Source organism: Mobula hypostoma, chromosome 3 (assembly GCF_963921235.1).
Source record: "Mobula hypostoma chromosome 3, sMobHyp1.1, whole genome shotgun sequence".
Taxonomy (NCBI): domain Eukaryota; kingdom Metazoa; phylum Chordata; class Chondrichthyes; order Myliobatiformes; family Myliobatidae; genus Mobula; species Mobula hypostoma.
This window is the reverse complement of record NC_086099.1, coordinates 68512272-68531140: the sequence shown is the minus strand read 5'-3', so window position 1 is coordinate 68531140 and position 18869 is coordinate 68512272. Positions and strand designations below refer to the sequence as shown.

The 18869-nt window shown below is 39.1% G+C and overlaps 1 protein-coding gene across 10 annotated transcripts in view; it reads right to left on the bottom strand.

Annotated features, from left to right (window-relative positions):
- Positions 1-18869, bottom strand: part of apbb2b (amyloid beta (A4) precursor protein-binding, family B, member 2b) — a 318859-nt gene that overhangs the window by 179017 nt on the left and 120973 nt on the right. For 7 of the 10 annotated variants that reach the window (XM_063043252.1, XM_063043253.1, XM_063043246.1 and 4 more), the window contains one exon: positions 13900-14694. In XM_063043252.1, the coding sequence (XP_062899322.1) occupies positions 13900-14694 (795 nt within the window). Of the gene's footprint in view, positions 1-13899; positions 14695-16531; positions 16608-18869 lie in introns of all 10 variants that reach the window. The other 3 variants (XM_063043254.1, XM_063043255.1, XM_063043256.1) reach the window with 1 other exon arrangement.

Genomic DNA, 18869 nt, shown 5'->3' with positions numbered 1-18869 from the left:
TCACTCTTTATATATGAAGAAGAGTCATGCCCTGTGTAATTCCTATTCCGGTGTTGTTGCTAGAAATGTCGCTCAGGCCTTTTAACTCTTCTTTTTAAACCTCTTCAATGTAACCTTCCTGTGGCCACTCGGCCTGTGAATTAGTTTGAAACTTCCACAACATACCTACAAGAATGCTGGTCACAGCTCTGACGAGGTGCAATCTGCACTGTGTGAATGCATCCCAACTTCCTGTCAACTGGTTCCAATGGCTCAGACAGCTTACGTCTTCCTCCTTGCGCAACCTCTTCAGCCACACATTTACCAGAGGTTCTGAACTATTCTATACTCACTGGAATTGAGAATAATCAAGGAAATTATCCTCTGAGGTTTAAGATTCAGGTCTGGCTGCACAGTGCCCTCAGGAGACTCTGAAACAGGTAATCTTTTCCTCTACTGGCTTTACTCTCTTGAGCTTTCCATAGCCACCTCCTTGAACAGGCTTTCACCAAATATTCCATCTCACCCACTGTTTCTGGTAGAATCTCCAAGTTGTTTACAGTATTGAATTTTGTAGGCAATATTTAGTTTTAGTGGGTTACAATTATACCGTTCCTATAATTAAATTCACAAAGGCAGCAATGTTTTCAGATGACTGTAATCAGTACAGCTTCAGAAACTCCAGGAGAGGCTAACAGAAGGATGTAACGAAACTGAGATGTGAAGGAGGGCAAAAACAACATCTGTAACCATATTTATTTGTGATTGGGCTAATTGTGTTGAACATTTTATTTGCTGGAGTTAGGGGAAAGAGAAGAGGCACAACTGGAAATCATGATCTTGATGAGACCAATTACCATGGAAGGAAGAAGGTTCAGATTCCAGGGTTTCCGGGGGGTATGGAGGATGACAAAGATTGGGACCTCAGTGAACACATTTTCAGGATTATCGTCATCACTTTGTGCAAGAATAGAAAATGGGAAGTCAAAAAGGAAAATTGGAGAGGGCTTTGGGAACAGGAACAATGGGTTAAATTCTCAGAAAAGAGCAGACCTATACAAGATGAGCAAATTACCAGGACTAAGATCCGGTGGAAAAAGCTAACGATAGGCTAAACTGATCTATCTGTTGAGGTTGGAAGACATCGTTACCGGACTGAAGTGTTAGGAGATACAAGGTACCATAAGATCATTAGACGTAGGAGAATTAGGCCATTTGACCCATTGAGCCTGCTCTGTAATATCAAGGCTGATCCAATTTTCCTCTCAGCCCAATATCCTATCTCTTCCCAGTATCCCTTCATGCCCTGACCATTCAAGAATCTGTCAACCTCTGCCTTAAATATGCAGAAGGACGTTGCCTCCACAGCTGCCTGTGGCAAAAATTCCACAGATTCACCACCCTCTGACTAAAGAAATTCCTCCCCATCTCCGTTCTAAAAGGGTGTTCCTTTATTTTGAGGCCATGCCCTGTGTCTTAGACTCTCCCACCTTTGGAAACATCCTCCCCACATCCACTCTATCAAAGCCTTTCGCCATTTAATAGGTTTCAATGAGGTCACCCCTCATTCTTCAGAATTCTAGTGAATACAGGCTCAAAGCCATCAAATGCTCTTCATATGACAAGCCATTCAATCCTGGAATCATCTTCATAAACCTCCTTTGAACCCTCTCCAGCTTCAGCACATTCTTTCTAAGATAAGGGGCCCAAAACTGCTCACAATACTCTGAGAGGCCTCAACAGTGCTTTATAAAGTCTTAACATTCCATCCTTGCTTTAATATTCTAGTCCTCTTGAAATGAATGCTATCTCACCACATTTTCCTTCCTCCCCACACACGCAACCTACAAATTAACCTTTAGGGAATCCTGCACAAAGACTCTCAAGTCCCTTTGTACCTCAGTTTTTTTTTGTATTTTCTCTCCATTTAGTCAACCTTTTCATTTCTCCTACTAAAATACATGACCATACACTTCCGGAAATTGTATTCTATCTGCCATTTCTTTATCCATTCTCCTAATCGGTCCAAATCCGATTCTCTACTTCCATTCTCTACTTCCTCAAAGCTATCTGCCACTCCACCTATCTTCATATTGTCTGCAAACTTTGCAACAAAGCCGTCAATTCCATTATCCAAATCATTGACATGCAAGGTATAATTGGTCACGACACAGATGCCTGTGAAACACCCCTAGTCACTGTCAGCCAGCCAGAAAAGACTCCCTTTATTCCCACACTTTGCCTCCTGCCAATCAGCCACTACTTCTGCCATGCTGGAATCTTTCGTGTAATACCATAGGACAGCAGTAAAATAAAGTTAATTAGAAACAGGAAGATGGAGTGGAAGCGCAAGACAAACTAAAATTGTTATGAAATGTATGTAGTTAAGTGCACCGACTGTGGACAATGAAGAGCAGTGAGCTGCAGACACTTATGACAACAAGGATTAGGATACTTAGATAATAAAGAACTAGCTCCAGTAATGGAAAGAATGAAGTCAGGAATATTAAATGTTTTATATATTCAGGAAAGACTGGAAAAAAGGCTAAGGGGACAGTGATAATGATAAAATAGACTGCTACAGTAATGTAAATGATGACATTCACAGAAGATCAAAAGTAGTTTCATTGGTTGCATTACTGGACAACAGAGTGCCATTATTCTGCTGCTGATAGACGTCATCGAACGATGATAAAGAGGAGAAAATGTGCAAGCAAATTCCAAGAAAAGTGCAAGAACTACAAGATTTATAGAGTACTTCCTTTATATTAGTCATAAAAATAAATGCATAAAGGCCAAGGAGAATGGAATTCTTGAAAGGTATATGAGAACTTTCTCGATTAGCATACTTCTAGCCAAATCAATAAGGAACAAGCACTTTGTTCTCATAGCATATTTGAATGAGAGGAGATTTGACAATTAAAGAAAGGAAATGTACAACTGATAATTAAAGAAAGGACATACACAATTAAATGTGAAAAGAGAGGATTAATTTCAAAAGGGACTTGGCATAAGTAGAACAGAATTATATTTGCAGTTTTACCTGTCAATCCGAAAAATGTGAAATCCACCAAAGGAGATATTTTGAGATTAGATACAGTCCCACAGAAAGTGAAGAACATCCAGAACTAAATATCCTTTATTAACTAATAATATTTGAGAGTAAAGTGAAAACAAAATCTGATAAATAAAACTTCCAAAGAAAATGTGAGCCTTGGGTGCCCAAACTAGAATCATATTTTGGAGGCAGAAGGTGTGTGGAATCAAATGACCACTTTGCACCTGACTTCACTGAAGGTGTGGGGTGGGGGGGGGCTTACTGTCTTTGTTTACAGACTATTGGAGGGCAAAGATATAGAACAGAATAAAATACAGTGTGAACGTAAAATGAACACTGTGCTTGAGTAGAAAAGTCCACTTGTCCAAAAAAGATGCACCCTTGATTGCTGAGAGAAATTACGCAGAAGTTCTGTCATAAATCTTACTTAATGTGTATCATAACAGTGAATGAAGTACTGCTGGAAACACTCAGCATGACAGCACCTATGGAAAGAGAAACAGAACTTATGCTTCAGGTAGAAGGCAGGGAAAGAAAATTGTAGCCTACCAGACTACATCTGTTGAGTTCAACACTTGACAAAGTGTTCTCTATTTCTATTTCCACAGACACTGCCTAACCTGTTGACATTTCCAGCACCTGCATTTTGTTTTTGATTTTTAATGGATTACTTTATCTTGGCACTTTGATGTTGAACATTATTACATATGGGCCTGATTAAGTCCGCAGGACAATGTTACTTCCTTTGAGTTCAGTGAACAAAACAGATTATTTTTAAAAAATCCAACAGCTTCCATGTTTTAATTTTCTCCCACTTTCCAAACTATTATTTCTACATTCTCTTTTTAAATTGAATCCTCAACTTGTGAACCTGAGCCTTCGCAACAATCAGTACAGGTGTCCCCCGCTTCTCGAACGTTCGTTTTATGAATCCTCAGTTACGAAAGATCTACATTAGTTCCCCGTTTTCGCTAACAGAAGGTGTTTTCACTGTTACGAGAAAAAGCAGCGCGCGAAAAAAATCAGTGCACGATAAAAGGCAGTGCGAGCCCTGACCAGCCGCTCTCCCCGGGATTCGGAACAGCATTCTCGCCAGCATTGCTTAAACACGCACCTGTGAGCAGCTGTTTGCAAGATGAGTTCTAAGGTATCGGAAAAGCCTGAAAGAGCTCGTAAGGGTGTTACACTTAACGTAAAACTAGACATAATTAAGCGTTTTGATTGTGGTGAACCAAGTAAGGACTAAGTGAGTTTGGCTTGTGGAAGCTTACGAAGATGATGTTGAAGAGGTTTTGGCATCCCATGTCCAAGAACTGATAGATGAAGAGCTGATGCAATTGGAAGAGGAAGGGATAACAATTGAAACTGAATGAGTAATGATAAAGTACGACTTTAATTTTGAAAGTGTACGTAGGTTTAGGGGATATTTGCAGGATGGTTTGAGGGCTTACAAAGAACTGTATGATCTAAAAATGCGCGAAGCTCAGCAGTCAAGCAAGCCTTCCATATCAGCTACAGCAGACGATGAACCTCGACCTTTGACATCGAGGCGGGCAGTCATAGGAGAAGATGAGCTACCTGCCCTGATGGAAACAGACGATAATGGGGTGACACCCCAGTGTCCCACCACCCCAACCCCCGGATCCCGGACAGATATTGAATTGTGGAGAATGCAGTGGTAGCCGGGACGCACCCAGCACACCTTTAAGAAAAAAGCCGAAATAAACATGCTAATTAATTAGGTGCCACCCGACACGTAATTGTCGGCCCAGATCAGAGGCGGCGCAATCGGCAATCGGCACTGCTCTGGGCCGACAATTATGTACCGGGCGGCACCCAATTAATTAGCTTGTTTATTTCAGCATTTTTCTTAAAGATGTGCTGGATGTGTCCTGGCGACCGCTGTACCACTGCATGCTTTGCAGCAATGTATCGCTCGGCGGCCTGGAGGGTGGGGGCCACTGCACCACCCAAACTCCAACAAGTCTAACACACCATCATCAGTGTGCACCACGCTTTCCCAATTCCTGTAAGTGATACTACACTGTACATACATTATTTCTACTTTATATAGGTTGTGTATTTTTACGTGTTATTTGGTATGATTTGGCAGCTTCATAGCTTAAAAGTTACTGGACAGCGTTTGCGCCGTGTTTTTGCCAACAGCGCTTGCGTGAGATTTTCGCTATGGAGAACAGTTCAGGCAATGATTGTGGAAAAGTATTTCTACTTTATATAAGCTGTGTATTTATCATATCATTCCTGCTTTTACTATATGTTACTGTTATTTTAGGCTTTGTGTGTTATTTGGCATGATTTGGTAGGCTATCTTAGGGTCTGCGAACACTCACAAAATTTTCCCATATAAATAAATGGTAATTGTTTCTTCGCTTTACGACATTCTGGCTTACGAACCGTTTCATAGGAATGCTCTACCTTCGGATGGAGGGGAAAACCTGTAACAGAACTGATTTGTGACTGCAACAAAGACAAAATTTTGACCCATTCAGTCTTAAAGAGTGATTTTGACAATTTAGTGTAGCTTGATTCAAAAAAATTTAAGTTAAACTCTCAATCAACCAGAGATAGTTTATGTTTTATCATGAATTTTACAGAAATTAATCTAGCATACCTTAACTGATATACAAGTGGCAAGCAATATTACTTGGTTAAATGACAAATGTTTGCTCTCAGTACTGTCACATGCAGCTCCAAATCCAGAATTAGATCTATTTTATTGTGTCATCTAGACTCTGAATCAACTATCTTTCTTGGAAATCTACTCCATCATTTCAATACAGGAAGTAAGTGGTTTATTCCATCTCCAGGTTTCTTCAAGATTTGATTTCTATACACTTCAGAATCACAATCAGGTTTGATATTACTGGTATATGTTGTGAAATTTGTTGTTTTGCATCAGCTGTACAATATGCAGTAAAAAAATTATAAATTACGAAAATAAATATATATTAAAAATTTTTAATTAAATAAATAGTGCATAAAGAGAGAGAAAAATAGTCAGGTAGTATTCATGGGCTCATTGTCCATTCAGAAATCTGATGGCGGAGGGGAAGAAGCTGTTCCTGAAATGTTGAGTGTGTATCTTCAGGCTCCTGTACGTCCTCGATGGTAGCAATGAGAAGAGGACCTGGCCTGGGTGATGAGTGGTCCTTAATAATGGACTTAATGGTGGCCTAAGATCTTCACATCCAACTCTGCAAATTTGCATTTCTTTTTGTTCAGGGCGATTCCAGCCTGTTTCCTTTTCTCCAAGGCAACCTCCATTCTTTTGTCATGTTCCTCACTTGAGCCTGCAAAGACGAGCATATAATCCATGTGGTAGACTGCTCCTTCCAGTCCCTCCAAAATTTGATTCATCCCCATCTGAAAGACTTCAAGGGCTGGTTTGTTGCCAAAAAAGGAGTTTCTTGAAGGCACAGCGCCCATATGGTGGGATAAAGATTATGAGCTTCTGTGACTAAGGAGCTAAACGGATCTGCCAGAACCCTGAGTTTGCATCAAGTTTAGCGAAGAACTTTGGCCCAACCAGCATACCTAATGTGTGCACAACAGATCACAGAATAAACTTCTCCTGCATCAATGCAGTATTCAACTTTGTTAGGTCAACACTGATCCTCACTGTGCTATCCAGCTTGGGAACAGGAACAATGCCCGCACACCAGTCAGTAGGTCCATTCACTCCAGTTATGATGTCAAGCGCTTCCATTCTCTCGAGTTCAGCTTTGACTTTGTTCAATGGGACTGGTAAACCCCTCGCTGTGGTCAGAGAGTACAGCATCACTCCCAGCTTCAGTTAGATAAAGTGCTCTTCTTTCAGCTCCCCCAGGCCTCTAGCAACACAGGGTACTTCTATTGCTACTGAAGATTGTTTAGAAAATTTAACCTTGCAATGAGGTTCAGCTTCTTGATGGCATGTCGTCCCAGTAGTGATGAGAAGAGATTCTAAGCGACGTAGGCATCCCCTTAACTGGTTCTCATTTTTATGGGTGGTAGTAGTTAACATTCCTTTCACACTGAACCACAGTTTCACAGAGAATCTATGTTTCCCTGGCCCCATGAAGACTTTCTTTGTTGGGTTTAGCGTAATGCTACTTTTCTTCACCAGTTTTGTGAACAGACATTTGGGGATGGCTGTGACATCTGCCCCAGTGACTATTCTGCTTGTTACTGCCTTAGTCTGCAACTGAACCGCAGTACACTAGCCTTGTCGGTTTGAATCTAGAGGCCCAATGAAAGCTCTCTCTTCATCTAAATCACGGTCTTCTTTGACCTCTTGAAGAACTGCTTTTGAGTGACACTGGCTTTTATAATGGCCAACTCTATTGCATTGGTGGCATTTCACTCCTTCAGCTGGACAGAGATCTTTGATGTGGAATGAAGACTTGCTGCATCTCCTGCAGTTGGAGATTTTACCTACTCTTTGTTTTGCTTATCTGTTTAGTTTGAGCTGAGCTCCACTGTCCCCTCTTTCTGTAGTCTTTCTGACTGCACCTTGCTTCCTCTCATATATCACATTTCATTTTTCTTTGAATTTGTCCTACACTGTTTTGTACTCCTTTTCCTGAGCATCTGTCAGTCCTAATCCACCCATATTATTTGCTTTGTCACCCATGTCGTATGTCAGTATGGTTACCTGCTGCTCTTCTGAAGCCTGAGTGGGATTGCTTGCAACCCCGAGTCTCTCAAAGCATCTGAGCCGTCTCTGAAAGTCTCCAGGTTTAGGGAAATCAAATGTCTTTGGGGGTGGGGGGGGGGCAAACATGAGGAAATCTGCAGATGCTGGAAATTCAAGCAACACACACAATATGCTGGTCTTTGGGGGGGGGTATTAAATAAGTAGATGTAGGTACTGCAAGTATTTGCTCCATTTCCTGGACGTTTCTGGCTGAGACCCTGACTGTACCTTTTCCTATAGATGCTGCCTGGCCTGCAGCATTCACCAGCATTTTGTGTGTGTTGCCTGAATTTCTACCATCTGCAGATTTCCTCGTGTTTGCTCCACTTCCCTATTTGTTTACTTTTTTATTTATTTGGACTACCAATACATTCTTTTTCCCTCTCCCTGAGAGTTTGACTGACTTCTCTGCCCTTTCTGTGTCTCTGTGCACGTCCCAAGACTAGTGGCACACAGATTATTACAATGTATTCATTTTTTGGGTGCAACTTAAAGACGTTGCCCAGCCACCCGAGCCAGATCTCAGCTCTGCCTTATGTTACATACAATTAGCAACTAGCATAGGCAGTCCAAGCTGATTAGTCCCTGGATACCTCCCATAGATGTACGCGAACAAGAATAGACTTCCTGCAAATTCTTTCTTGCTGGGGGATTCACCTGGTCTGTAGCACAAATTCACTGACGATCAACCACATCTGACACCATATTGTGTTCAATATTGAGGGATAGTTCAGAGAGACACCAAGAGACCAGCCTTGCATGATATCCAAGTAAACTGTATTGATAACACTGCTTATAGAGTATTGTGAACCCCTCTCATGTGGGAGTGGTGAACTGAGTGGCATTGGAATACCACTATTAACTACAGCAGAGACCATGAAGTCATGACAATTCCCAACCAGTTATAGTGGATATTCTTGCACCAATGACTGTTTCACAGTTGATTTCAATGGAACAAAATGGCTACAATGGATGAAGACAAGTATTTGTTTAGTTCTATCCCCATACAATTGATTTTATCTGCTTTAATTTTCAACATTTTTAAAGAACAACCTTTTCAACTTATAAAAATAGTTTTAATAGATCACAATAGATTCCTTCTGTTTGGAAGTTTCATAGTGACACTGAGTGTCGTGAACATTCCATCACTACAGAATTTCACCAGCCAATTGAACTAGATGCTTTACTTTGTCCCCATCAATGTTTAATTCTCAAAGTTGTTGGCAGTGTTAGTTAATTTCACCTTTGCCATGCTCCACTCAGCTCGACCCTGTACTCCCATTACCAGATCCCATTACATTACAGGGGATAAAAAAGACAAAAACATAGGAATAAGTGTAGGCCACTTGAACTCTTAAGCCTGTCCTGCCATGCAATATGATCAGGATCTGCTCCAGACTAGCTCCCCTTCTATGCCAGCTCACAAAACCTGAATTCCCCAAATTTCATCTACGCCTTCATTAAATATCTCCATTGATTTTGTCCCCACAACCGAATCACCACTCTCTGTGAGAAGCAATTCCTACGCACTTCGATTACAAAGATCCTATAATGCATCATTTGAGACTATCCCACTGGGAGAAACAGGCCGAGTCTATTAAAGCACAAGATATCATCACAAGGGACCAAGCAGGCTTCTTTTGGGGAACCACATTATGCAAATTATTTCTACATTCAGCGGTCTGAGCAGAAATTCTATTATTTACCAGGACAAAGGGGAATAAATTTACACCAGTTTTTAAATCTACATTCAAAAACATTCAAATTACACATTTCTATTAGTGAATTTTTGAGAAACAACTTGAGAAAATTGCAGTAGTTAACATTCCACAATAGGGTCTGTTCTCTTCAACAAACTGCTTACAGCACATTTTTTTGGCAGCTTAAAATAACCTCCATGCATTCAAATTATTTCCTATTTTGGGTAGCAGGAAGAATAATCTCTGGAGTCAACTGGTCCCATCACGGTGCTCATAAAAAGAAGGGAAATCAGGGCAAAACAGCTGTTGCCAAGAACTGTAAACATGGTCATTTTGACTAGAGGCTTAGGGAAGCAGGAATCTTACACCAGATTTAATGTTACAACTAAATTTATTTAGTGAATGTCAGGGCTTAAATATACAATCATTTAGAATAATCTGAAAAGCAGACAATTTAAGAATTTAACAGCAATGTGAGTATTTACTACAAATAAAAACATTACAAGAAGCAAATCTTGGGATCCAAATTCTTTACCTAAGAAAATATATTTAATTAACCAGATCCTAGTTTCAATTAAAAAGTCATCCAACTACTTATCAGATAGAAACCATAATCATTATTTTTAATCCTTTTTATTTTTCAGTTTGCTCTTTTGGTTTGATCATTCTATTCAAAATATACAGATAGGTAGAAATAATTTCTACATAGTCTCTTCTTTTCAATACAATTCACATGTTACCTCTGCATGCTACTTTATTTCAATGTGATAACATGACATTTATGTGTTTTGTTTCTAAATATTTGATAAATCTTAAAATAGCAGTGTATTTACAAAATTAGAAGTAGGTTCTAAGGAAGTGACTGAGCAAGAGTAATGCATGATCTTTGATGCACACAAGCATAAACAGAATTAATCTGTACCACACTTACCATCATCAGTTGCCTCGTTCCAGGTTAGCTTCTGATCTATCACCAGCATTCTTTTATTTAAGTGTGCAAATGTTCCACTAACTCCATACTTCAATAGCAGCATTAGAACCACACCAACATACACAGTAACAAACTGAACACAGTGAGGGCTCTTTTAGTGCGCAGTACACATTAATATCCTACGTAAGGATTTTTTCCTACCAAATCATGCTGCGTTAAGTTCTAAACCAAAGCATAATTCTCAGCTTTAATGCCTGTCTATTTCAATAAAGAAAACAAAAGACAGCTATGAAGAAATTATGGCAGCACATTCCCACAATGCTGCCATTACAAAATAGTCTCTGACTGACAGCACCATGATGTATTTACTGACTGATTTTGTTTAAGAGTTGACATTTCGAAACGGTACATTTTAAACTAGTGGCATTCTGTATCAGTCACTGCAATGCTTTTCAACATAAATAAATGCTACTGCAAGTAAAGAATGTTTGCTGCTTTCTCATAGTCAGTTAAATCAAATGTAAATTCAATGAATCAGCTAAACTTTGAGAATGCCAACTACTAATCTTGCAAAACAGAAACCTTGTTTGGGTTTCTAACCTTCAGCTCCACGTAGATGCACTTCAGCTGCAGTATAAATTGATTTAGTGGAAGATTTTCTATTAGCTAGAGTGCTGCTCTCAACACGAAGACCTTCCCCACTTTCCGATCAATAATTCAAACTTAGCCTAACGGTAACGTCAATCAACCCAAACTAACATATCAGCCATTTCCTATATCCTCCAACGATTAATAGCAAGGTTATTAAAAAAGTGAAAGGACATTAAATAAAATATAACGCACAGTTATCTGATAGGTCAATGGGCAATGTTTTAGATACATGTTGATGCAAGTTCTAAAACTAATTTAAATTACAAAGGATGATGTGTCTCAGCCTGAAACGTTGACTGTTTATTCACTTCCATAGATGCTGTCTGACCTGCCTAGTTCCTCCAGCATTTTGTGTGTGTTGCTTTAAATTACTAATTAATTTTTCTGAAATAAAATTCAATTAGAAAATTAAAGGTGCATTATTCATCTCCATGGCAGTAACAAAGATGGAATCCTCACAAAAGTGGCTGTAGTCCAGAACGCAGTACAATCTGGTTAGTGGCAGAGGTCACATTCAACAGCAGGAAGCGGTTAGGTGTTCAGCTTTATTATTACCTGACATTAAGAACTTAGAAAGAAAGAGTAAAAAATGAGAGAAGGGAAAGAAACCTAATCAATATATACATTATTTTAAATTAGTCTTCATATAATCTGATGTTTGACAAAGTGTATACTTTTACCAAGTACAGACCTTGTGTTCATGTAATCAGGAAAAAGAAACTCTGAAGTATAAGAAAGTATTAATAGACAGTGAATTTCCTCAGGCAGCAGGTCCTACTTCATTATGAGAGATTTATGGAGACCCAAGAAAAATATTGGATTGGAAATAATGGCCAGCAGCAACAAATCATTGATGATCTATGTACTAAATACGGATTTGCTTTTTCTAGATCTGCCAGCATTGACTTGCCATCTGCTGTCATCCTGATCAAAACCTGCGTTTCTGTGTTGTGGTCGAGCGATCCAATGCCAGCAAGTGATTAACGTGAGTGTATTCCTCCCATGTGTACAACCTAGCCCAATCATTTTCTTTAGCAGATTTTGCACTTTCTCAGAGTATGAACATATTTTGGCTTTAGAAGAGAGCAACACTGGATTAAACAAAGGATCACTTGAGGGTATCTTCAGTGGTGTATGGGTTCTACCTAAGTTTCTAGCTATAAATGAGAAAGACTATTTAAATAAAGCAAGTTGCTGAAGATTCTGCAAAAAATATTAGAGACTATCCTACACTTCGCAACAGAATAAAGATTCCACTTGCACACCCTTTCAACACAACTACAAGCTATTTGCTCAGTTTTTACATAGAGCCACCTAACCACAGAATTAAGCTCATTCTCTTCAGCCTGAAGAATGACTGATAAACTGGGGGCAATTCAAAGGCAAGCCAAAAATAGAACCGATGGGAACAGAGCTCATCAATCAAGAAAAACTACAAAGTATATTGGCTCTGCCCCGTTCTGTGGTTCTGACATGTTCTCATCCATAACACTGTTGTTGGTGAAAGAATTGTCACCCCCAAGCTAACTCAAGACTGGAATATGCAGCCAATTCCTTGACTGATTTGATTAAAGATCTTTCAAATATTTTTCTAATTTTAAACCACCTTTTTTAACCTTCATTTTGGTTTATTCAGAGTAAATCTACAACACACAGTAAGTCTTGATTTTCACAATCTATAGTTATCAGTCGATATTATACAGGTCGACCTTCACTAATCTGACTACCTGCAATCCGGTTCCTTTGATAATCCGGCACTGATTATACTTAATGTAATCCTTCTGTAATTTGGCATTTTCACTAATCCGGCACTCTTCAGGTCCCAATGGTGCCGGATTAGTGAAGGTCGACCTGTACTATATTAATCAAAAGTAGTGAGGCACTAGTGAATTTTCATTTACTTGAATAGTACACATTTTAACTCTATTCTGTAACTACTGTTATGTATGAGACCTATCAACAAGGAAGCAAACTACAGACAAATATCTGTGTTCAGTAAAGTAACAATTCAATTATTATTCTATATTAATTTAGGATAAACAAAACACGGAAAAGAGAGAGAAAGTTGGAATATACTCTTCAAACAATATGGTCTGTACCAACTTATCACTGACATTTTTGTTCTCCACATCTCTGCCCCTCGTCTGCAAATTAAACCATGTTTGATGTCTCAGGTCTGATGAAAGATCATTGATTCTGTTTTACTATTTCTCTTTTCATAAATGCTGCCTGACCTGCTGAATATCTCCAGACTTTTTTTTAAATCTTATATTTCCAGTATCTATGAGTTTTATTTTAGCTTTTCATGTATTAGTTGAAAGCTCCTATGAAATCTAGATATGTGACTTTCACAATGTAAACACACAGACTATGGGAGGACATCAGGTAGTATGAGCAAAAATAATGCAATTATTTCCTAAGTATTGACGATCTTGTGTAATTTTGTGCTGTTATCAAACTGGACGAGACTCTGCAGCACCCTACTTCATAACACGATACAGAAAATGCGAACAAAATTTGCTCTGCAATATAAAGTAAGAGTGGGCTTTACTGGTTCACTATTTATTCCTCTTTAATTCTTTAGAAGTCTCTTTTATTTTACTTATTCATGAAATCGAGGCAACAATTCCCTTCATATACCTAGCTGTTCTTAAACTGAGCAGCTAACTTGCCCATTTGCAGCTAGAAGTTAACCACGTTCCAGTAGCTTTGAAAATGACTAAGATTCAACAATGATGAACATAAGAAATCCTTCGCTCTAGGAAGCACATATACACACATATATATACATATACATACATATATATATTAAAAAATGCAATATACGTATTGATCCCAATACAATTACTGCATTCATGTATTTAAAAAGGGAAAATTTAAATACCTGTTTCCTCAGGTGAGCTCAGTGAAGCACTGTCCTGAGACAAGGTGGTCCAACTTGAATCTTCATCACTGGGAGCCATGTTCTGCATTTTACTTAATGCACAGTCAGCTTTCCCTCCAAATCTGGATGGAGTTTTCTTTGTTTCAGAACTGGAGGAAACAGTGGCCATCTGACAATCTTCAGGACTGGCGGACACACTTTCATCACTGGCCACATCATTGCTTGTTGTGGATTTATCATGAAACTGATCGGCACTTTCCTCAGCCGAGCCGATGGCAGGGTTTTGCTCCGATTCACGAGTGGATGATTCCAGGTCTGCATAGTAATTGAGAAAGCTCTTGCTCTTCCTTGGCTGCAATGTCAAGGGCTCAGTGCAAGATGAGTCTTGCAAGATTGGCTCCTTACCCTCTAATTTTTCTGAAATTATGTTTTTGACAACATTTGTACTAACGTTTTTGTTCATGTCCTGCTGGCCCTGTTCTGCGGCCTTCCGCAGCTGGTTTTCTCCGTTCTTCGCCAGTTTGGAATTAGTGTTGCTTGCTGTAACCGGCACCGTTACTGTGTCTCCCAGGCCCATTGCAGCCTGAATATTAGTCAAGGCATATTTCTTCCTGCATTTTGGAGGAGTATTGTTCTTGACTTCTGTGTTCTTTATTTCTGAATTTACCAATTTATTGTGGGAGGAGCGAAGGTTAAGTGTATTTGGAGGAGTAGCTGAACTGTTGCGATTCACTATATCAGTTTGGTTGTTGGTGGAGGCAAGGAACACTGACATAGTGTCCACAGAGTCTTCAACTGCAAGAAAGGAGAGGAAACAAAAATTGAGTCAATTCCAAAATGCAAAGTTCCTTACTGTGATTGCCATGTTACAGGGAGAGTACATTCCTAGAAAATGGTCAGCACTGCAGCTTTCCCTAATACAAAGCCTTGTCAAAATTACAAGTTAAAAACAAAATAACTTCATGTTCATTTATTTACATTCTCATATTGATTTTGTAAGAGTAATCTTTTAATCTGTATCCCAGATTTTTTGGTAGCAAGTTGTGAGATCACTAAGATCACAGTCTCATCTGTTCTCAGCCAAGGCTGCACAAGGCCCTGCCAGTTATACCATACTGGCAGTCAACCAGCACCAACAGCAATTATTACACAATAAGGAACAAATACAGTACCCTCACACCAAGGAAGTAGGGATGAATTGTGGTAGAAAATAATGGAAAGCTATTTTTCTAAGAAAGGCCTTTGTTAAACTCTTGCAGCCAATGTCATCAAAATATCAACTATACTAAATTATTTCTGCCCCCCCCTGTACATTAATGATACTAAATTATGGAAATTATGGACTTAAAACTAAGATCATTAATAAGGGATGTAAAAGCAAACACAGCGCTTTCACTCATTTGCTTCCAGTTCCTCCTTTAGACTTGTCTAGAAAAAAAACATCTGTTTGATAAAAGATGAACAATATTAATTCTACAATATTAAATTTGCAATAATTTCAAATTACCAAAATATAATTTCTATCTTACAAGACGTCCATTAACTGAATTAAGTAGTAATCCTTATTATACTCTTTATTTTGACACAATATAGTTCATCATTAAATTTTGTCATGATTTATAAAACTGGAAAACTGTGATGAAGACAACCATTGAACGGAATGAAACTAAAATTATTTATCTTTAGCCTTCTTAAAATTTGTAAAAGAAATAATTTTGATTATAATCAAGACTAGGTTCCTAATAGTAGAAGCAGAATCATTGTGGCAAGTCATGAATGGAATTGGAATGAATACAGGAAACAAGAAATGTGAAAACTGAAATGACCAATAAATGAATCTCCCAGCAGCAAAGTTGTACAGGAGTTAATTTAGATTTGTGCTGTTCTACGTACATGCTGACTCATTCAGTAATAAATAAATAAATAAGTATAGAAATATTTTAGTTTGAGTATTCAATTAGTTCAATTTGATATATTAAAAATTCTGCAAAGCTTTCCCTCAATCATTTATGTCTAACTGAACAGGGGGAATTTATTAGCAGCTGAAGTTGCACTATGTTAATAAATTCCACCCTTTCAATTTGAAAAATCACACAATTGCCTTTAATAATGAAGTTCTTTCCAAGTGTTATATAGCTATAATGCAGTTGCATGTTTCTCATAAAACAAGGCGTTCAAACGGAATTTATGACCATAATCCTCTTGTTCAATTCCCTTTCAAGCTTTACATGCTCGAAGGTGCTAACTTCAGGGCTCCCACAAACCTTCCTACTGCTGTTATATTAACACTGGCAAAGAACCAGGAATAAATCACCTACGCATGCTTGTAGACAACAGGAATGGACAGACTGGGAGGACGCCAAATAGTACTTAAAAAGAAAATAAAGTTTAAAAATAAAAATAAAAACTGCATGGAGACTGATCATGGGTATGAAGAATACGTAAAAGAACAGCAATCGAAGAAACGTACCAAAAATAACATTGTGGAAAAAGTTTGCTTGCTTGTAGCTAGAACAAATACTGTGTTCCAACAAGCTGAAATCAGTGTACATCAACTCTTCTTTTCAGAGGTAGGTCTAAGAATTAATAATCTAGAGCACTTGAGTCAAAATCTTAAAAGAAAGAATCTTACTTTGACCTGGGAGCACTTCTTACAGGGATCTCAGGGCTTCAACAATGAGGAGACTGTTGTATAGGTTATATGAAATCTGGAAAAAGGGATCATTCAATTAAACAAATACATTACCCAAAAAAAACACAAAGGAGGCAAAACAAGCATCAAATCTCAAGCTTCAGAGCATAAGGGAGGAACTCATATTTATCAAGCAAACAGCAAACTTTCTGCGAATTTCAAATCTATCAAGATTGATATTTCCATACCCAAGTAAGCACACAAGGGTTTAGCAAATTATGTATAATCTTCATAGCAGTATAATACCCAAATTTACATGGACACCCAAGCTTCACCTAGGTTGCTACAACTTGCAAACCTTTGGTGCGACTGCCTTCCCAACATTCTTGACAGCTTGAAATGGTGAACACTAATATTTAGGGTGACTTTCACAATAGTGAATCAAATAATTGCTCTAAATCTTTAAAACACTTATTGTTTCTGTGCCAACAGAGAGTGGATTAACGCATTAAACTTCAGAGTAATCACAATTCTTTAACTGAATATATTTAACATAATTAGTTCCATGAGACAAACACAGATTCATCTGTTTGGTATGTGAAGCTTCAGGACGGAGTATTAAATAAGTTCAGTGGTTAAATATGTGAAACCACGTGAGCATATTATCCGATATATTTTATTTGTAATACGAGATAAGAACATGGGGCAGACTTAAAGTAGAATTTGATATATTTTGCTGGAGATCCAGAAAACTTTCAACCATAGCATGTTAAGCAGCCCGATGGGAATTTATTATTTTGATTTCTTCCTGCAGGACCTTCTCAGTTTTTACAGCTATTCCTCATTTAAAATACAAGAAGTAGAAATATCAATGCTTAATGTGAATCTGAAGAGCCATCCACCACCTGGAGAACCTTAGTACAGGTTTGTCACTGGCAGCCAACAGAAATACAGGACAGATGTCTGGTTTCTGCCTAGTTCAGTTCATATTTCACAAATATTGTGGAACTTGTGTCTGCTCCACCTTCAGTTCCTTAACCTTGTCAGTTGGGAGCTGAAATTGGGTGCACTTCCTGCAGATGTAGTCATCAGGGAGACAGTTAGGATCTTTGTAATCCCACATCTCACAGGAAGAGTATTTCACTTCATTAACTAATACCCTACCAACACGTGCTACACCTTTAGCTCTTAACTTTCTTAAGCTTAAGCTTTTAAGATCGTCCGGGAGGAGAAAAACCTCATAGATGAGACTTTTACCGAGATGGTCACACCCACAGTGCACGCTTCAGATAGCAGATGGGTGACCACCAGGAGAAGGAAGGGGAGGAAGCAGTCAGTGTGGGGTTCCTCTGTGGCCATTTCCCTCATCAACAGGTATACCCAGTTTGGATACTGCTGGGAGATGACCTATCAGGGCAATGCTATAGCAGCCAGGCCAGTGGCACTGTGGTCATCTCTGAGGCTCTGCAGGAAAGGTAAAATTAATATTGATGAAAGTGAGGGTGTCACAATGGCACGGTGGCTAGCACAATGCTTAACAGTACCAGCAACGCTGGTTCAATTCCCACTACTGCCTGTAAGGAGCTTGTACGTTCTCCCAGTGACCATGGGGGTTCCCTCCCACAGTCCAAAGACCTACTGGTTGGTTGGTTAATTGGTCATTGATAATTGTCCCGTGATTAGGCCAAGATTAAACCGGGGGGTTGCTAGGTGGTGTGACTCGAAAGGCCGGAAAGGATAATTCCACGCTGTATCTCAATCAATCAGTAAAAGACTCAACAGTTAGGGGGATGAACCGGAGATTCTGTGGCCACAAAAGAGACACCAAAATGGTGTGTTGCTTCCTAAGTGCTAGAGTGAAGAATGGTTCAGTGTGCTGCAGAATATTCTTTAGAGGGAGGGTGAGCACCCAGAGGTCATGGTGCAGATTGTCCCCAATGACAAAGGTAGAAAGCAGGAAGGAGGTCCTGCGCAGTGAGTATAGCAAGAGCTTGAAGAGCAAGACCTCCAATGTAGTAGTCTCTGGATTACTCCCAGTGTCCTGTCTAAGAAAGGGCAGAAATAAGATGACAGCATAGATGAATGTGTGGCTGAGGAACTGGGGCGAGGACAAGGTTTCAGATTTCTGGATCATTGGGATTTCTTCTGGAGAAAGTATGACCTGTACAAGAAGGGTGGTTACACCTGAAGCCAAGGGGGGCCAATACCCTTGTGGTAAAGTTTGCTAGAGCTGTTGGGGACGGTTTAAATTAATTTGACAGAGTGATGGGAACTAGAGTGATAGGACTGAAGATGGTGCAGTTGGTATGCAAGCAGAGGCAGTGTGTAGTTAGACTGT